This window comes from Oncorhynchus keta, chromosome 1, assembly GCF_023373465.1.
Source record: "Oncorhynchus keta strain PuntledgeMale-10-30-2019 chromosome 1, Oket_V2, whole genome shotgun sequence".
NCBI lineage: Eukaryota > Metazoa > Chordata > Actinopteri > Salmoniformes > Salmonidae > Oncorhynchus > Oncorhynchus keta.
The window spans coordinates 19,484,205-19,502,172 of NC_068421.1; the positions used below are offsets into that span (position 1 = coordinate 19,484,205).

At 46.7% G+C, this 17,968-nt stretch overlaps 1 protein-coding gene across 3 annotated transcripts in view; it reads right to left on the reverse strand.

The window, feature by feature from the left end:
- Positions 1 to 17,968, reverse strand: part of LOC118394565 (chloride channel protein 2-like) — a 240,282-nt gene that overhangs the window by 36,578 nt on the left and 185,736 nt on the right. For 2 of the 3 annotated variants that reach the window (XM_052517322.1, XM_052517280.1), the window contains exon 20: positions 6,171 to 6,266. The exons of the other annotated variant lie outside the window; for it this stretch is intronic. In XM_052517322.1, the coding sequence (XP_052373282.1) occupies positions 6,171 to 6,266 (96 nt within the window). The remainder of the gene's footprint in view (positions 1 to 6,170; positions 6,267 to 17,968) is intronic. 3 annotated transcript variants of the gene reach the window in all.

The following is a 17,968-nucleotide window of genomic DNA, read 5'->3' on the forward strand; positions in this document are numbered from 1 at the left end:
CTTTTGGTCTCAATTCCTTATTGCAAAGAGGCAACAATAGCATTTTTATATTTAACAGGGTGAAAACCCAGCAGTGTTACAGTTCTTGAAACACTCAAATGTGTGCACCTGGCACCTACTACCATAGCCTGTTCAAAGGCACAAATATTTTGTCTTACCCATTCACCCTCTGAATGGCACAATACACAATCCATGTCTCAATTGTCTCAAGGCTTAAAAATCTTTCTTGAACCGGTCTCCTTCCCTTCATCTACACTGATTGAAGTGGATTTAACAGGTAACATCTCCCTCTCTCCCTTCCTCTTGATCTATCTATTGATTGATCTTTCTGCATCTGTGTGTGTCTGTCTCTTAATCTAATCTAAGTCCTCTGCTCCTTCGCTCAGTGTCTTGACCTATAGTGTTGGTCCACTGCAATCCACACATCAAACTACTCAACAGGCTTCAATTCAGGGCCAGCCAAGAATGTAACAGGCACACTCGCTGATAACGCTATTCCACGTGTGATTCTAAAGGCAGCCGCTCAGTGACGTATTGTCTGGTCTGCTCTCGTCAAGAGGAGGAGAGAATTAATGAGAAAACACTCATCTCTGAAAGGCCAGCATCATTTCTCTGGGATGGAATACTCATGTAATTTACCCTGCATCAATATTTCACACTGGAAACAGAAAGTGGTAGGAAGGAGGGGAGGGTAGGAAGGCAGGAAAGAAGGGAGACCGAAGGGAGAGGAAGGAGGAGGTGGGAAGAAGGGAGCAGGGAAGGGAGGAAAAGGAGAGGGAAAGAAAGAAGAATAGTAATGCAGAGCGTTATAGAAAGAGGAGAAACTAGTGATTTGGAGAGAGGAAAAGGAGGCTGTGAACTACAGCTCAAGGGGAAAAAGAGAAGTAAGAACTGGATTTATTTTAGATACGGGGGTGTAGTATAGACAGAAGTCTTGGGAAAATGTTTTAATACATCTGTTTGTTCATAATTTATGTTTATGGCCTCTGTGGACAAATGGATTCTGAGTATACACGCACTCCCTCTTGAAAACTAATAACTAGAATCAACACTAAGAACACCCTAGCATAAAACACAAACACCCACATCAAAGATTTATAATGACTTATATGCCTCTATTTCATTTCAAATCAAATTGCATTTGTCACATGCGCCAAATACAATAGGTGTAGCCCTTACAATGCTTACTTACAAGCCCTTAACCAACAATGCAATGCAAGAAATAGAGATAAGGGGGGTCAATGTAAATAGTCCGGGTGGCCATTTGATTGTTCAGCAGTCTTATGGCTTGGGGGTATAAGCTGTTAAGGAGCCAGGCCCGCTTGTCATAAATAGTCATGCTCTCGTTGGCTGGCCCTCGCTTCATACTCGTCGCCAAACCCACTGGCTCCATGTCATCTACAAGACCCTGCTAGGTAAAGTCCCCCCTGATCTCAGCTCGCTGGTCACCATAGCATCTCCCACCTGTAGCACGCGCTCCAGCAGGTATATCTCTCTAGTCACCCCCAAAACCAATTCTTTCTTTGGCTGCCTCTCCTTCCAGTTCTCTGCTGCCAATGACTGGAACGAACTACAAAAATCTCTGAAACTGGAAACACTTATCTCCCTCACTAGCTTTAAGCACCAACTGTCAGAGCAGCTCACAGATTACTGCACCTGTACATAGCCCACCTATAATTTAGCCCAAACAACTACCTCTTTCCCTACTGTATTTATTTTATTTTATTTATTTATTTTACTCCTTTGCACCCCATTATTTTTATTTCTACTTTGCACATTATTCCATTGCAAATCTACCATTTCAGTGTTTGACTTCCTATATGGTATTTACTTTGCCACCATGGCCTTTTTTTGCCTTTACCTCCCTTATCTCACCTCATTTTCTCACATTGTATATAGACTTGTTTATACTGTATTATTGACTGTATGTTTGTTTTACTCCATGTGTAACTCTGTGTCGTTGTATGTGTCGAACTGCTTTGCTTTATCTTGGCCAGGTCGAAATTGTAAATAAGAACTTGTTCTCAACTTGCCTACCTGGTTAAATAAAGGTGAAATAAAATAAATAAATAAAATGTGTTAGCAGAGAGAACAGTCTAGGACTTGAGTGACTGGAGTCTGACAATTGTTTTATATACCACCTAGTATGTAGGTCCTGGATGTCAGGAAGCTTGGCCCCAGTGATGTACTGGGCCATATGCACTACCCTCTGTAGCTCCTTACGATCAGATGCCCAATGATGCAACCGGTCAGGATGCTCTTGATGGTGCAGCTGTAGAACTTTGAGGATCTTGGGAACCATGCCAAATCTTTTCAGTCTCCTGAGGGGGAAAAGGTGTTGTCGTGCCCTCTTCACAACTGTCTTGGTGTTTTTGGACCATGATAGTTTGTTGGTGATGTGGACACCAAGGAACTTGAAACTCTCGACCCACTCCATTTCAGCCCCGTCGATGTTAAAATGTGGGCCTGTTCGGCCCTCCTTTTCCTATAGTACACGATCAGTTCCTTTGTCTTGCTCATGTTTAGGGAGAGGCTGTTGTCCTGGCACCACACTTCCAGGTCTCTGATCTCCTCCCTATAGGCTGTTTCATCGTTGTCGGAGATCAGGCTACCACTGTTGTGTCGTCAACAAACTTAATGATGGCGTTGGAGTCGTGCTTGGCCATGCAGTCGTGTACAGGAATGGACAAAGCACGCAACCCGGCCCCAGTGTTTAGGATCAGCGTGGCAGATGTGTTGTTGCCTACCCTTACCACCTGGTGCCGGTCTGTCAGGAAGTCCAGCATCCAGTTGCAGAGGGAGGTGTTCAATCCCAGGGTCCTTAGCTTAGTGAAGAGCTTTGTGAGCACTATGGTGTTGAATGCTGAACTGTAGTCAATGAACAGCATTCTCACATAGGTGTTCCTTTTGTCCAGGTGGGAAATGACAGTGTGGAGTGCGATTGAGACATCTGTGGATCTGTTGGGGCGGTATGCGAATTGGAGTGGGTCTAGAGTTTCCGGCATGATGGGGTTGACGTGAGCCATGAACAGCCTTTCAACAGGGCGGTAATCATTTAGGCAGGTTACTTAAGCTTATGGTGGTCTGTTTGTCGGTATTACAGACTGTCAGGGAGAGGTTGAAAATGTCAGTGAAGACACTTGACAGTTGAACCGCGCATGTATTGAGTACACATCCTGGTAATCCGTCTGGCCCCGCAGCTTTGTGACTGTTGACCTGTTTAATAAAGGTCTTGCTTACATCGGCAAAGGAGAGCGTGATCACACAGTCGTCCAGAACAGCTGGTGCTCTCATGAATGCTTCAGTGTTTCTTGCCTCGAAGCAAGCATAAAAAGGCATTTAGCCCATCTGGAAGGCGCGTGTCACTGGACACCTCACGGCTGGGTTTCCCTTTGTAGTCCGTAAAAAATGTCAAACCCTGCCACAGCCATCGAGTGTCAGAGCCGGTGTAGTAGGATTTAATCTTAGTCCTGTATTGACGCATTGCCTATTTGATGGTTCGTCTGAGGGCACAGCGGGATTTCTTATAATTTTCCGGATTAGTGTCACGCTAACTCTAGCCTTTAGCTCGGGGCGGATGTTGCCTGTAATCCATGGGTTCTGGTTGGGAAATGTACATACGGTCACTGTGGGGATGATGTCATCGATGCACTTATTGATGAAGCCGGTGACTGAAGTGCTGTATTCCTCAATGCCATTGGATTAATCCGGAACATATTCCAGTCTGTGCTAGCAAAACAGTCCTGTTGCATAGCATCCACGTCATCTGACTACTTCCGTATTGAGCGAATCACTTGTACTTCCTGCTTTAGTTCTTGATTGTAAGCAGGAATCAGGAGGATAGAATTATGGTCAGATTTGCCAAGTGGAGGGCAAGGGAGAGCTTTGTATGAATCTCTGTGTGTGTGGAGTAAATGTGGTCTAGAGTTTATTTTCCTCTGGTTGCACATGTGACATGCTGGTGGAAATGAGGTCAAATGGATGTAAGTTTGCCTGCATTAAAGTCCCCAGACACTAAGATCACCGCTTCTGGATGAGCATTTTCTTGTTTGCTTAGGGCCTTATACAGCTCGTTGAGTGCGGTCTTAGTGCCAGCATAGGTTGTGGTAGTAAATAGACGGCTACAAATAATATAGACAAATAATATAGATGAGAACTCTTGGTAGACAGTGTGGTCAACAGCTTATCAATATCTTTAGACTTCTGTAATATTAGACATTGCGCACCAGCAGTTATTGACAAATAGACACACACCCACTCAGTCTTACCAGACGTAGCTGATCTGTCCTGCCGATGAACGGAGAAGACAGCCAGCTAGATTATTTGTGTTGTCGTTCAGCCATGTCTCGGTGAAACACAAGATATTACAGGTTTTAATGTCCCATTGGTAGGATAATCTTAAATCGCCCAGTTTGTTTTCCAATGACTGCACGTTGGTCAATAATACGGAGGGAAGTGGTGGTTTACCTACTTGTTGGTGAATTCTTACAAGGTACCCCGCCCTCCACCCCCTTTCCCTCAATCTTTTCACGCTGATGACAGGGTTTTTGACCTTGTCTTGACAAAGCAGTATATCCTTTGAGTTGGACTCAAAATTCTTCATCCAGTTCGAGGTGAGTAATCGCTGTTCTGATGTCCAGAAGTTATTTTCGGTCATAAGAGATGGTAGCAGCAACATTATGTGCAAAAAAACAGCACAATTAGTTAGGAGCTCGTAAAAAACGGCAGCCATCCCTTCTGGCGCCATTATATTGCAGCTCACCAAAACATTCAGGGCATCAATACTGTACTATTAGGTTTCGGGCTAGGCACATCATGAATTACTAATATTACACACACAGTCTAGAACAGAACTCTATCAAAAGTAACTTTTTTCTATTGTAAAAAATACTCTACTTTTCTAAATGTGTGTGTGTGTGTGTGTGTGTGTGTGTGTAACCCACGTGATCAAGAGGACAGCAATCAAAAGGTTCAAGGTTAAATTGAGCTTTTGGATGGATGAGTCATACATGTAGCCTATGGATATGAGATAAAACCAATGTTTAATGACATAACCTTCAACTATTTAATTTCTAGATTTCTGTTCCCTTGACTAAAACAATTACCATTATATATTTTGTAGGGGTGTACATGCTGCATTTTATCATGGTGTTGTATTCATCATTGTTAACTCAGAATTGGGCAGTTGTTTCATTGAAGGACATGCATCACTGTTAGAAAGTAGCAGCGTTGGTAATTCGACAGTATCATGGAATCCTTAGTGGTTGTAATTGTAATGGCTTTGTCATTGAACAGGAGGACAATAACTGCCTGTCTTACCAACCGGATACATCTCTGATTTCTGCTGTCCTCTAGTAACATGTCACATAATAATATATGCCATTTAGGGGACGCTTTTATCCAAAGTTACCTACAATAATGCGTGCATACATTTTACGTATCGGTGGCCCCAGGAATCAAACACACAATCCTGGCAGTGCAAGCATCATGCTGTACCAACTGAGCCACAAGGGACCACACACATGTCACAAATTACCACCTCGCTCCGCTCCCTTCCCAATCCAAACCTCACCCCCTTTACTCTATCCCTAGTATATCTCTTGTCCTCATGACAAATGGTATGAACAACTACAGCAGAGGAAAAAGTGGGAGGGGTTTGATTCTGTGGAGGGGCAGACTGAGGAGCTACAGGCCAAACCCACCAACCAGTAGAAGGTCACTGATTGGATGCCTCTAATGAAATGGCTGATGATGGACAGCATGGCAGCATGCTTTGGTTGAACCTCCACATCCCTTAAGTTGACCTCAACTTAACCACACCACCCTGACTGAGGAAAGACCACATTTGGACCATAGACATAGTCTTTTTGGGTTCTAGGGTCTCATAGCTAGAGAGGTGGTCAAATTCTCATGACCCCAACTGACCTCTTGACCAATCAGTTTGCATTGTGACAATGAGGTCAGAGTTGAACCTACCTAACAGCCAATAAGAACAGGACTAGTGGTCAGAGGTCAGTAATGGTTCACAGACAGGGAGGAGCGTGTTCAACACATTTAGCTCGATGGTACAGTCCATCGGCATGGATTAGCCCTGCAGCAGATGACGAGTGGTTGATTGGATGGCTGACCAGTTGCTGGGCAGTTTCCTGGGGCATTCCCAGCGTTCTTACCACAACGGATATCCTGACGCGCTTGGGTGGCTTCCTTAACTCAGCTGACGCAGAGCTCGATGCAGTGCCCTTTATGTTGATGTTGACATTGTTGTTCTTCCAGCAGCCAAAGACAAGAACAACGTTAACACAACGCCTCCGCAAAGTGGAGCAAACACTCACCCCACCACTAAGAAACAGACAATCACCCCACCACTAAGAAACAGACAATCACCCCACCACTAAGAAACAGACACTCACCTCACCACTAAGAAACAGACACTCACCTCACCACTAAGAAACAGACACTCACCCCACCACTAAGAAACAGACACTCACCCCACCACTAAGAAACAGACACTCACCTCACCACTAAGAAACAGACACTAACCCCACCACTAAGAAACAGACACTAACCCCACCACTAAGAAACTGACACTCACCCCACCACTAAGAAACAGACACTAACCCCACCACTAAGAAACTGACACTCACCCCACCACTAAGAAACAGACACTAACCCCACCACTAAGAAACAGACACTCACCTCACCACTAAGAAACAGACACTCACCCCACCACTAAGAAACTGACACTCACCCCACCACTAAGAAACAGACACTCACCTCACCACTAAGAAACAGACACTCACCCCACCACTAAGAAACAGACACTCACCCCACCACTAAGAAACAGACACTCACCCCACCACTAAGAAACTGACACTCACCCCACCACTAAGAAACAGACACTCACCTCACCACTAAGAAACAGACACTCACCCCACCACTAAGAAACAGACACTCACCCCACCACTAAGAAACAGACACTCACCTCACCACTAAGAAACAGACACTAACCCCACCACTAAGAAACAGACACTCACCTCACCACTAAGAAACAGACACTCACCCCACCACTAAGAAACTGACACTCACCCCACCACTAAGAAACAGACACTCACCTCACCACTAAGAAACAGACACTCACCCCACCACTAAGAAACAGACACTCACCCCACCACTAAGAAACAGACACTCACCCCACCACTAAGAAACTGACACTCACCCCACCACTAAGAAACAGACACTCACCCCACCACTAAGAAACAGACACTCACCTCACCACTAAGAAACAGACACTCACCCCACCACTAAGAAACTGACACTCACCCCACCACTAAGAAACAGACACTCACCTCACCACTAAGAAACAGACACTCACCTCACCACTAAGAAACAGACACTCACCCCACCACTAAGAAACAGACACTCACCTCACCACTAAGAAACAGACACTCACCCCACCACTAAGAAACTGACACTCACCCCACCACTAAGAAACAGACACTCACCCCACCACTAAGAAACAGACACTCACCCCACCACTAAGAAACAGACACTAACCCCACCACTAAGAAACAGACACTCACCCCACCACTAAGAAACAGACACTCACCTCACCACTAAGAAACAGACACTCACCCCACCACTAAGAAACAGACACTCACCCCACCACTAAGAAACTGACACTCACCCCACCACTAAGAAACAGACACTCACCCCACCACTAAGAAACAGACACTAACCCCACCACTAAGAAACAGACACTAACCCCACCACTAAGAAACAGACACTCACCTCACCACTAAGAAACAGACACTCACCCCACCACTAAGAAACAGACACTCACCTCACCACTAAGAAACAGACACTCACCCCACCACTAAGAAACTGACACTCACCCCACCACTAAGAAACAGACACTAACCCCACCACTAAGAAACAGACACTCACCTCACCACTAAGAAACAGACACTCACCTCACCACTAAGAAACAGACACTAACCCCACCACTAAGAAACAGACACTCACCTCACCACTAAGAAACAGACACTCACCTCACCACTAAGAAACAGACACTCACCTCACCACTAAGAAACAGACACTAACCCCACCACTAAGAAACAGACACTCACCTCACCACTAAGAAACAGACACTCACCCCACCACTAAGAAACTGACACTCACCCCACCACTAAGAAACAGACACTCACCCCACCACTAAGAAACAGACACTCACCTCACCACTAAGAAACAGACAATCACCCCACCACTAAGAAACAGACACTCACCTCACCACTAAGAAACAGACACTCACCTCACCACTAAGAAACAGACAATCACCCCACCACTAAGAAACAGACACTCACCTCACCACTAAGAAACAGACAATCACCCCACCACTAAGAAACAGACACTCACCTCACCACTAAGAAACAGACACTCACCTCACCACTAAGAAACAGACACTCACCCCACCACTAAGAAACTGACACTCACCCCACCACTAAGAAACAGACACTCACCTCACCACTAAGAAACAGACACTCACCTCACCACTAAGAAACAGACACTCACCTCACCACTAAGAAACAGACACTCACCCCACCACTAAGAAACAGACACTCACCTCACCACTAAGAAACAGACACTCACCCCACCACTAAGAAACAGACACTCACCTCACCACTAAGAAACAGACACTCACCCCACCACTAAGAAACAGACAATCACCCCACCACTAAGAAACAGACACTCACCTCACCACTAAGAAACAGACACTCACCCCACCACTAAGAAACAGACACTCACCCCACCACTAAGAAACAGACAATCACCCCACCACTAAGAAACAGACACTCACCTCACCACTAAGAAACAGACACTCACCCCACCACTAAGAAACAGACACTCACCTCACCACTAAGAAACAGACACTCACCCCACCACTAAGAAACAGACACTCACCTCACCACTAAGAAACAGACACTCACCCCACCACTAAGAAACAGACACTCACCCCACCACTAAGAAACAGACACTCACCCCACCACTAAGAAACAGACACTCACCTCACCACTAAGAAACAGACACTCACCCCACCACTAAGAAACAGACACTCACCTCACCACTAAGAAACAGACACTCACCTCACCACTAAGAAACAGACACTCACCCCACCACTAAGAAACAGACACTCACCCCACCACTAAGAAACAGACACTCACCTCACCACTAAGAAACAGACACTCACCCCACCACTAAGAAACAGACACTCACCCCACCACTAAGAAACAGACACTCACCTCACCACTAAGAAACAGACACTCACCTCACCACTAAGAAACAGACACTCACCCCACCACTAAGAAACAGACACTCACCTCACCACTAAGAAACAGACACTCACCCCACCACTAAGAAACAGACACTCACCCCACCACTAAGAAACAGACACTCACCCCACCACTAAGAAACAGACACTCACCTCACCACTAAGAAACAGACACTCACCCCACCACTAAGAAACAGACACTCACCTCACCACTAAGAAACAGACACTCACCCCACCACTAAGAAACAGACAATCACCCCACCACTAAGAAACAGACACTCACCTCACCACTAAGAAACAGACACTCACCCCACCACTAAGAAACAGACACTCACCCCACCACTAAGAAACAGACAATCACCCCACCACTAAGAAACAGACACTCACCTCACCACTAAGAAACAGACACTCACCCCACCACTAAGAAACAGACACTCACCTCACCACTAAGAAACAGACACTCACCCCACCACTAAGAAACAGACACTCACCTCACCACTAAGAAACAGACACTCACCCCACCACTAAGAAACAGACACTCACCCCACCACTAAGAAACAGACACTCACCTCACCACTAAGAAACAGACACTCACCCCACCACTAAGAAACAGACAATCACCCCACCACTAAGAAACAGACACTCACCTCACCACTAAGAAACAGACACTCACCCCACCACTAAGAAACAGACACTCACCCCACCACTAAGAAACAGACAATCACCCCACCACTAAGAAACAGACACTCACCCCACCACTAAGAAACAGACACTCACCTCACCACTAAGAAACAGACACTCACCTCACCACTAAGAAACAGACAATCACCCCACCACTAAGAAACAGACACTCACCTCACCACTAAGAAACAGACACTCACCCCACCACTAAGAAACAGACACTCACCTCACCACTAAGAAACAGACACTCACCCCACCACTAAGAAACAGACAATCACCCCACCACTAAGAAACAGACACTCACCTCACCACTAAGAAACAGACACTCACCCCACCACTAAGAAACAGACAATCACCCCACCACTAAGAAACAGACACTCACCTCACCACTAAGAAACAGACACTCACCCCACCACTAAGAAACAGACACTCACCCCACCACTAAGAAACAGACAATCACCCCACCACTAAGAAACAGACACTCACCTCACCACTAAGAAACAGACACTCACCCCACCACTAAGAAACAGACACTCACCTCACCACTAAGAAACAGACACTCACCCCACCACTAAGAAACAGACACTCACCTCACCACTAAGAAACAGACACTCACCCCACCACTAAGAAACAGACACTCACCCCACCACTAAGAAACAGACAATCACCCCACCACTAAGAAACAGACACTCACCCCACCACTAAGAAACAGACACTCACCCCACCACTAAGAAACAGACACTCACCCCACCACTAAGAAACAGACACTCACCCCACCACTAAGAAACAGACACTCACCTCACCACTAAGAAACAGACACTCACCTCACCACTAAGAAACAGACAATCACCCCACCACTAAGAAACTGACACTCACCCCACCACTAAGAAACAGACACTCACCTCACCACTAAGAAACAGACACTCACCTCACCACTAAGAAACAGACACTCACCTCACCACTAAGAAACAGACACTCACCCCACCACTAAGAAACAGACACTCACCTCACCACTAAGAAACAGACACTCACCCCACCACTAAGAAACAGACACTCACCTCACCACTAAGAAACAGACACTCACCCCACCACTAAGAAACAGACACCCACCTCACCACTAAGAAACAGACACTCACCTCACCACTAAGAAACAGACACTCACCCCACCACTAAGAAACAGACACTCACCTCACCACTAAGAAACAGACACTCACCTCACCACTAAGAAACAGACACTCACCTCACCACTAAGAAACAGACACTCACCCCACCACTAAGAAACAGACACTCACCTCACCACTAAGAAACAGACACTCACCCCACCACTAAGAAACAGACACTCACCTCACCACTAAGAAACAGACACTCACCCCACCACTAAGAAACAGACACTCACCCCACCACTAAGAAACAGACACTCACCTCACCACTAAGAAACAGACAATCACCCCACCACTAAGAAACAGACACTCACCTCACCACTAAGAAACAGACACTCACCCCACCACTAAGAAACAGACACTCACCCCACCACTAAGAAACAGACACTCACCTCACCACTAAGAAACAGACACTCACCTCACCACTAAGAAACAGACACTCACCCCACCACTAAGAAACAGACACTCACCCCACCACTAAGAAACAGACACCCACCTCACCACTAAGAAACAGACACCCACCTCACCACTAAGAAACAGACACTCACCCCACCACTAAGAAACAGACACTCACCTCACCACTAAGAAACAGACACTCACCTCACCACTAAGAAACAGACACTCACCTCACCACTAAGAAACAGACACTCACCCCACCACTAAGAAACAGACACTCACCTCACCACTAAGAAACAGACACTCACCCCACCACTAAGAAACAGACACTCACCTCACCACTAAGAAACAGACACTCACCCCACCACTAAGAAACAGACACTCACCCCACCACTAAGAAACAGACACTCACCTCACCACTAAGAAACAGACAATCACCCCACCACTAAGAAACAGACACTCACCCCACCACTAAGAAACAGACACCCACCTCACCACTAAGAAACAGACACTCACCTCACCACTAAGAAACAGACACTCACCCCACCACTATAAGAAACAGACACTCACCTCACCACTAAGAAACAGACACTCACCCCACCACTAAGAAACAGACACTCACCCCACCACTAAGAAACAGACACTCACCTCACCACTAAGAAACAGACAATCACCCCACCACTAAGAAACAGACACTCACCCCACCACTAAGAAACAGACACTCACCCCACCACTAAGAAACAGACACCCACCTCACCACTAAGAAACAGACACCCACCTCACCACTAAGAAACAGACACTCACCCCACCACTAAGAAACAGACACTCACCCCACCACTAAGAAACAGACACTCACCTCACCACTAAGAAACAGACACTCACCCCACCACTAAGAAACAGACACCCACCTCACCACTAAGAAACAGACACTCACCTCACCACTAAGAAACAGACACTCACCCCACCACTAAGAAACAGACACTCACCCCACCACTAAGAAACAGACACTCACCTCACCACTAAGAAACAGACAATCACCCCACCACTAAGAAACAGACACTCACCTCACCACTAAGAAACAGACACTCACCCCACCACTAAGAAACAGACACTCACCTCACCACTAAGAAACAGACACTCACCCCACCACTAAGAAACAGACACTCACCCCACCACTAAGAAACAGACACTCACCCCACCACTAAGAAACAGACACTCACCCCACCACTAAGAAACAGACACTCACCCCACCACTAAGAAACAGACACTCACCCCACCACTAAGAAACAGACACTCACCTCACCACTAAGAAACAGACACTCACCCCACCACTAAGAAACAGACACCCACCTCACCACTAAGAAACAGACACTCACCTCACCACTAAGAAACAGACACTCACCTCACCACTAAGAAACAGACACTCACCCCACCACTAAGAAACAGACACTCACCTCACCACTAAGAAACAGACACTCACCCCACCACTAAGAAACAGACACTCACCCCACCACTAAGAAACAGACACTCACCTCACCACTAAGAAACAGACACTCACCCCACCACTAAGAAACAGACACTCACCTCACCACTAAGAAACAGACACTCACCTCACCACTAAGAAACAGACACTCACCCCACCACTAAGAAACAGACACTCACCCCACCACTAAGAAACAGACACTCACCCCACCACTAAGAAACAGACACTCACCCCACCACTAAGAAACAGACACTCACCTCACCACTAAGAAACAGACACTCACCCCACCACTAAGAAACAGACACTCACCCCACCACTAAGAAACAGACACTCACCTCACCACTAAGAAACAGACACTCACCTCACCACTAAGAAACAGACACTCACCTCACCACTAAGAAACAGACACTCACCTCACCACTAAGAAACAGACACTCACCCCACCACTAAGAAACAGACACTCACCTCACCACTAAGAAACAGACACTCACCTCACCACTAAGAAACAGACACTCACCTCACCACTAAGAAACAGACACTCACCTCACCACTAAGAAACAGACACTCACCCCACCACTAAGAAACAGACACTCACCTCACCACTAAGAAACAGACACTCACCCCACCACTAAGAAACAGACACTCACCTCACCACTAAGAAACAGACACTCACCTCACCACTAAGAAACAGACACTCACCCCACCACTAAGAAACAGACACTCACCCCACCACTAAGAAACAGACACTCACCCCACCACTAAGAAACAGACACTCACCTCACCACTAAGAAACAGACACTCACCCCACCACTAAGAAACAGACACTCACCCCACCACTAAGAAACAGACACTCACCCCACCACTAAGAAACAGACACTCACCTCACCACTAAGAAACAGACACTCACCCCACCACTAAGAAACAGACACTCACCTCACCACTAAGAAACAGACACTCACCTCACCACTAAGAAACAGACACTCACCCCACCACTAAGAAACAGACACTCACCCCACCACTAAGAAACAGACACTCACCCCACCACTAAGAAACAGACACTCACCCCACCACTAAAAAACAGACACTCACCCCACCACTAAGAAACAGACACTCACCCCACCACTAAGAAACAGAAACTCACCTCACCACTAAGAAACAGACACTCACCTCACCACTAAGAAACAGACACTCACCCCACCACTAAGAAACAGACACTCACCTCACCACTAAGAAACAGACACTCACCCCACCACTAAGAAACAGACAATCACCCCACCACTAAGAAACAGACACTCACCTCACCACTAAGAAACAGACACTCACCCCACCACTAAGAAACAGACACTCACCCCACCACTAAGAAACAGACAATCACCCCACCACTAAGAAACAGACACTCACCCCACCACTAAGAAACAGACACTCACCTCACCACTAAGAAACAGACACTCACCTCACCACTAAGAAACAGACAATCACCCCACCACTAAGAAACAGACACTCACCTCACCACTAAGAAACAGACACTCACCCCACCACTAAGAAACAGACACTCACCTCACCACTAAGAAACAGACACTCACCCCACCACTAAGAAACAGACAATCACCCCACCACTAAGAAACAGACACTCACCTCACCACTAAGAAACAGACACTCACCCCACCACTAAGAAACAGACAATCACCCCACCACTAAGAAACAGACACTCACCTCACCACTAAGAAACAGACACTCACCCCACCACTAAGAAACAGACACTCACCCCACCACTAAGAAACAGACAATCACCCCACCACTAAGAAACAGACACTCACCTCACCACTAAGAAACAGACACTCACCCCACCACTAAGAAACAGACACTCACCTCACCACTAAGAAACAGACACTCACCCCACCACTAAGAAACAGACACTCACCTCACCACTAAGAAACAGACACTCACCCCACCACTAAGAAACAGACACTCACCCCACCACTAAGAAACAGACAATCACCCCACCACTAAGAAACAGACACTCACCCCACCACTAAGAAACAGACACTCACCCCACCACTAAGAAACAGACACTCACCCCACCACTAAGAAACAGACACTCACCCCACCACTAAGAAACAGACACTCACCTCACCACTAAGAAACAGACACTCACCTCACCACTAAGAAACAGACAATCACCCCACCACTAAGAAACTGACACTCACCCCACCACTAAGAAACAGACACTCACCTCACCACTAAGAAACAGACACTCACCTCACCACTAAGAAACAGACACTCACCTCACCACTAAGAAACAGACACTCACCCCACCACTAAGAAACAGACACTCACCTCACCACTAAGAAACAGACACTCACCTCACCACTAAGAAACAGACACTCACCTCACCACTAAGAAACAGACACTCACCCCACCACTAAGAAACAGACACTCACCTCACCACTAAGAAACAGACACTCACCCCACCACTAAGAAACAGACACTCACCTCACCACTAAGAAACAGACACTCACCCCACCACTAAGAAACAGACACTCACCCCACCACTAAGAAACAGACACTCACCTCACCACTAAGAAACAGACAATCACCCCACCACTAAGAAACAGACACTCACCTCACCACTAAGAAACAGACACTCACCCCACCACTAAGAAACAGACACTCACCCCACCACTAAGAAACAGACACTCACCTCACCACTAAGAAACAGACACTCACCTCACCACTAAGAAACAGACACTCACCCCACCACTAAGAAACAGACACTCACCCCACCACTAAGAAACAGACACCCACCTCACCACTAAGAAACAGACACCCACCTCACCACTAAGAAACAGACACTCACCCCACCACTAAGAAACAGACACTCACCTCACCACTAAGAAACAGACACTCACCTCACCACTAAGAAACAGACACTCACCTCACCACTAAGAAACAGACACTCACCCCACCACTAAGAAACAGACACTCACCTCACCACTAAGAAACAGACACTCACCCCACCACTAAGAAACAGACACTCACCTCACCACTAAGAAACAGACACTCACCCCACCACTAAGAAACAGACACTCACCCCACCACTAAGAAACAGACACTCACCTCACCACTAAGAAACAGACAATCACCCCACCACTAAGAAACAGACACTCACCCCACCACTAAGAAACAGACACCCACCTCACCACTAAGAAACAGACACTCACCTCACCACTAAGAAACAGACACTCACCCCACCACTAAGAAACAGACACTCACCTCACCACTAAGAAACAGACACTCACCCCACCACTAAGAAACAGACACTCACCCCACCACTAAGAAACAGACACTCACCTCACCACTAAGAAACAGACAATCACCCCACCACTAAGAAACAGACACTCACCCCACCACTAAGAAACAGACACTCACCCCACCACTAAGAAACAGACACCCACCTCACCACTAAGAAACAGACACCCACCTCACCACTAAGAAACAGACACTCACCCCACCACTAAGAAACAGACACTCACCCCACCACTAAGAAACAGACACTCACCTCACCACTAAGAAACAGACACTCACCCCACCACTAAGAAACAGACACCCACCTCACCACTAAGAAACAGACACTCACCTCACCACTAAGAAACAGACACTCACCCCACCACTAAGAAACAGACACTCACCCCACCACTAAGAAACAGACACTCACCTCACCACTAAGAAACAGACAATCACCCCACCACTAAGAAACAGACACTCACCTCACCACTAAGAAACAGACACTCACCTCACCACTAAGAAACAGACACTCACCTCACCACTAAGAAACAGACACTCACCCCACCACTAAGAAACAGACACTCACCCCACCACTAAGAAACAGACACTCACCCCACCACTAAGAAACAGACACTCACCCCACCACTAAGAAACAGACACTCACCCCACCACTAAGAAACAGACACTCACCCCACCACTAAGAAACAGACACTCACCTCACCACTAAGAAACAGACACTCACCCCACCACTAAGAAACAGACACCCACCTCACCACTAAGAAACAGACACTCACCTCACCACTAAGAAACAGACACTCACCTCACCACTAAGAAACAGACACTCACCCCACCACTAAGAAACAGACACTCACCTCACCACTAAGAAACAGACACTCACCCCACCACTAAGAAACAGACACTCACCCCACCACTAAGAAACAGACACTCACCTCACCACTAAGAAACAGACACTCACCCCACCACTAAGAAACAGACACTCACCTCACCACTAAGAAACAGACACTCACCTCACCACTAAGAAACAGACACTCACCCCACCACTAAGAAACAGACACTCACCCCACCACTAAGAAACAGACACTCACCCCACCACTAAGAAACAGACACTCACCCCACCACTAAGAAACAGACACTCACCTCACCACTAAGAAACAGACACTCACCCCACCACTAAGAAACAGACACTCACCCCACCACTAAGAAACAGACACTCACCTCACCACTAAGAAACAGACACTCACCTCACCACTAAGAAACAGACACTCACCTCACCACTAAGAAACAGACACTCACCTCACCACTAAGAAACAGACACTCACCCCACCACTAAGAAACAGACACTCACCTCACCACTAAGAAACAGACACTCACCTCACCACTAAGAAACAGACACTCACCTCACCACTAAGAAACAGACACTCACCTCACCACTAAGAAACAGACACTCACCCCACCACTAAGAAACAGACACTCACCTCACCACTAAGAAACAGACACTCACCCCACCACTAAGAAACAGACACTCACCTCACCACTAAGAAACAGACACTCACCTCACCACTAAGAAACAGACACTCACCCCACCACTAAGAAACAGACACTCACCCCACCACTAAG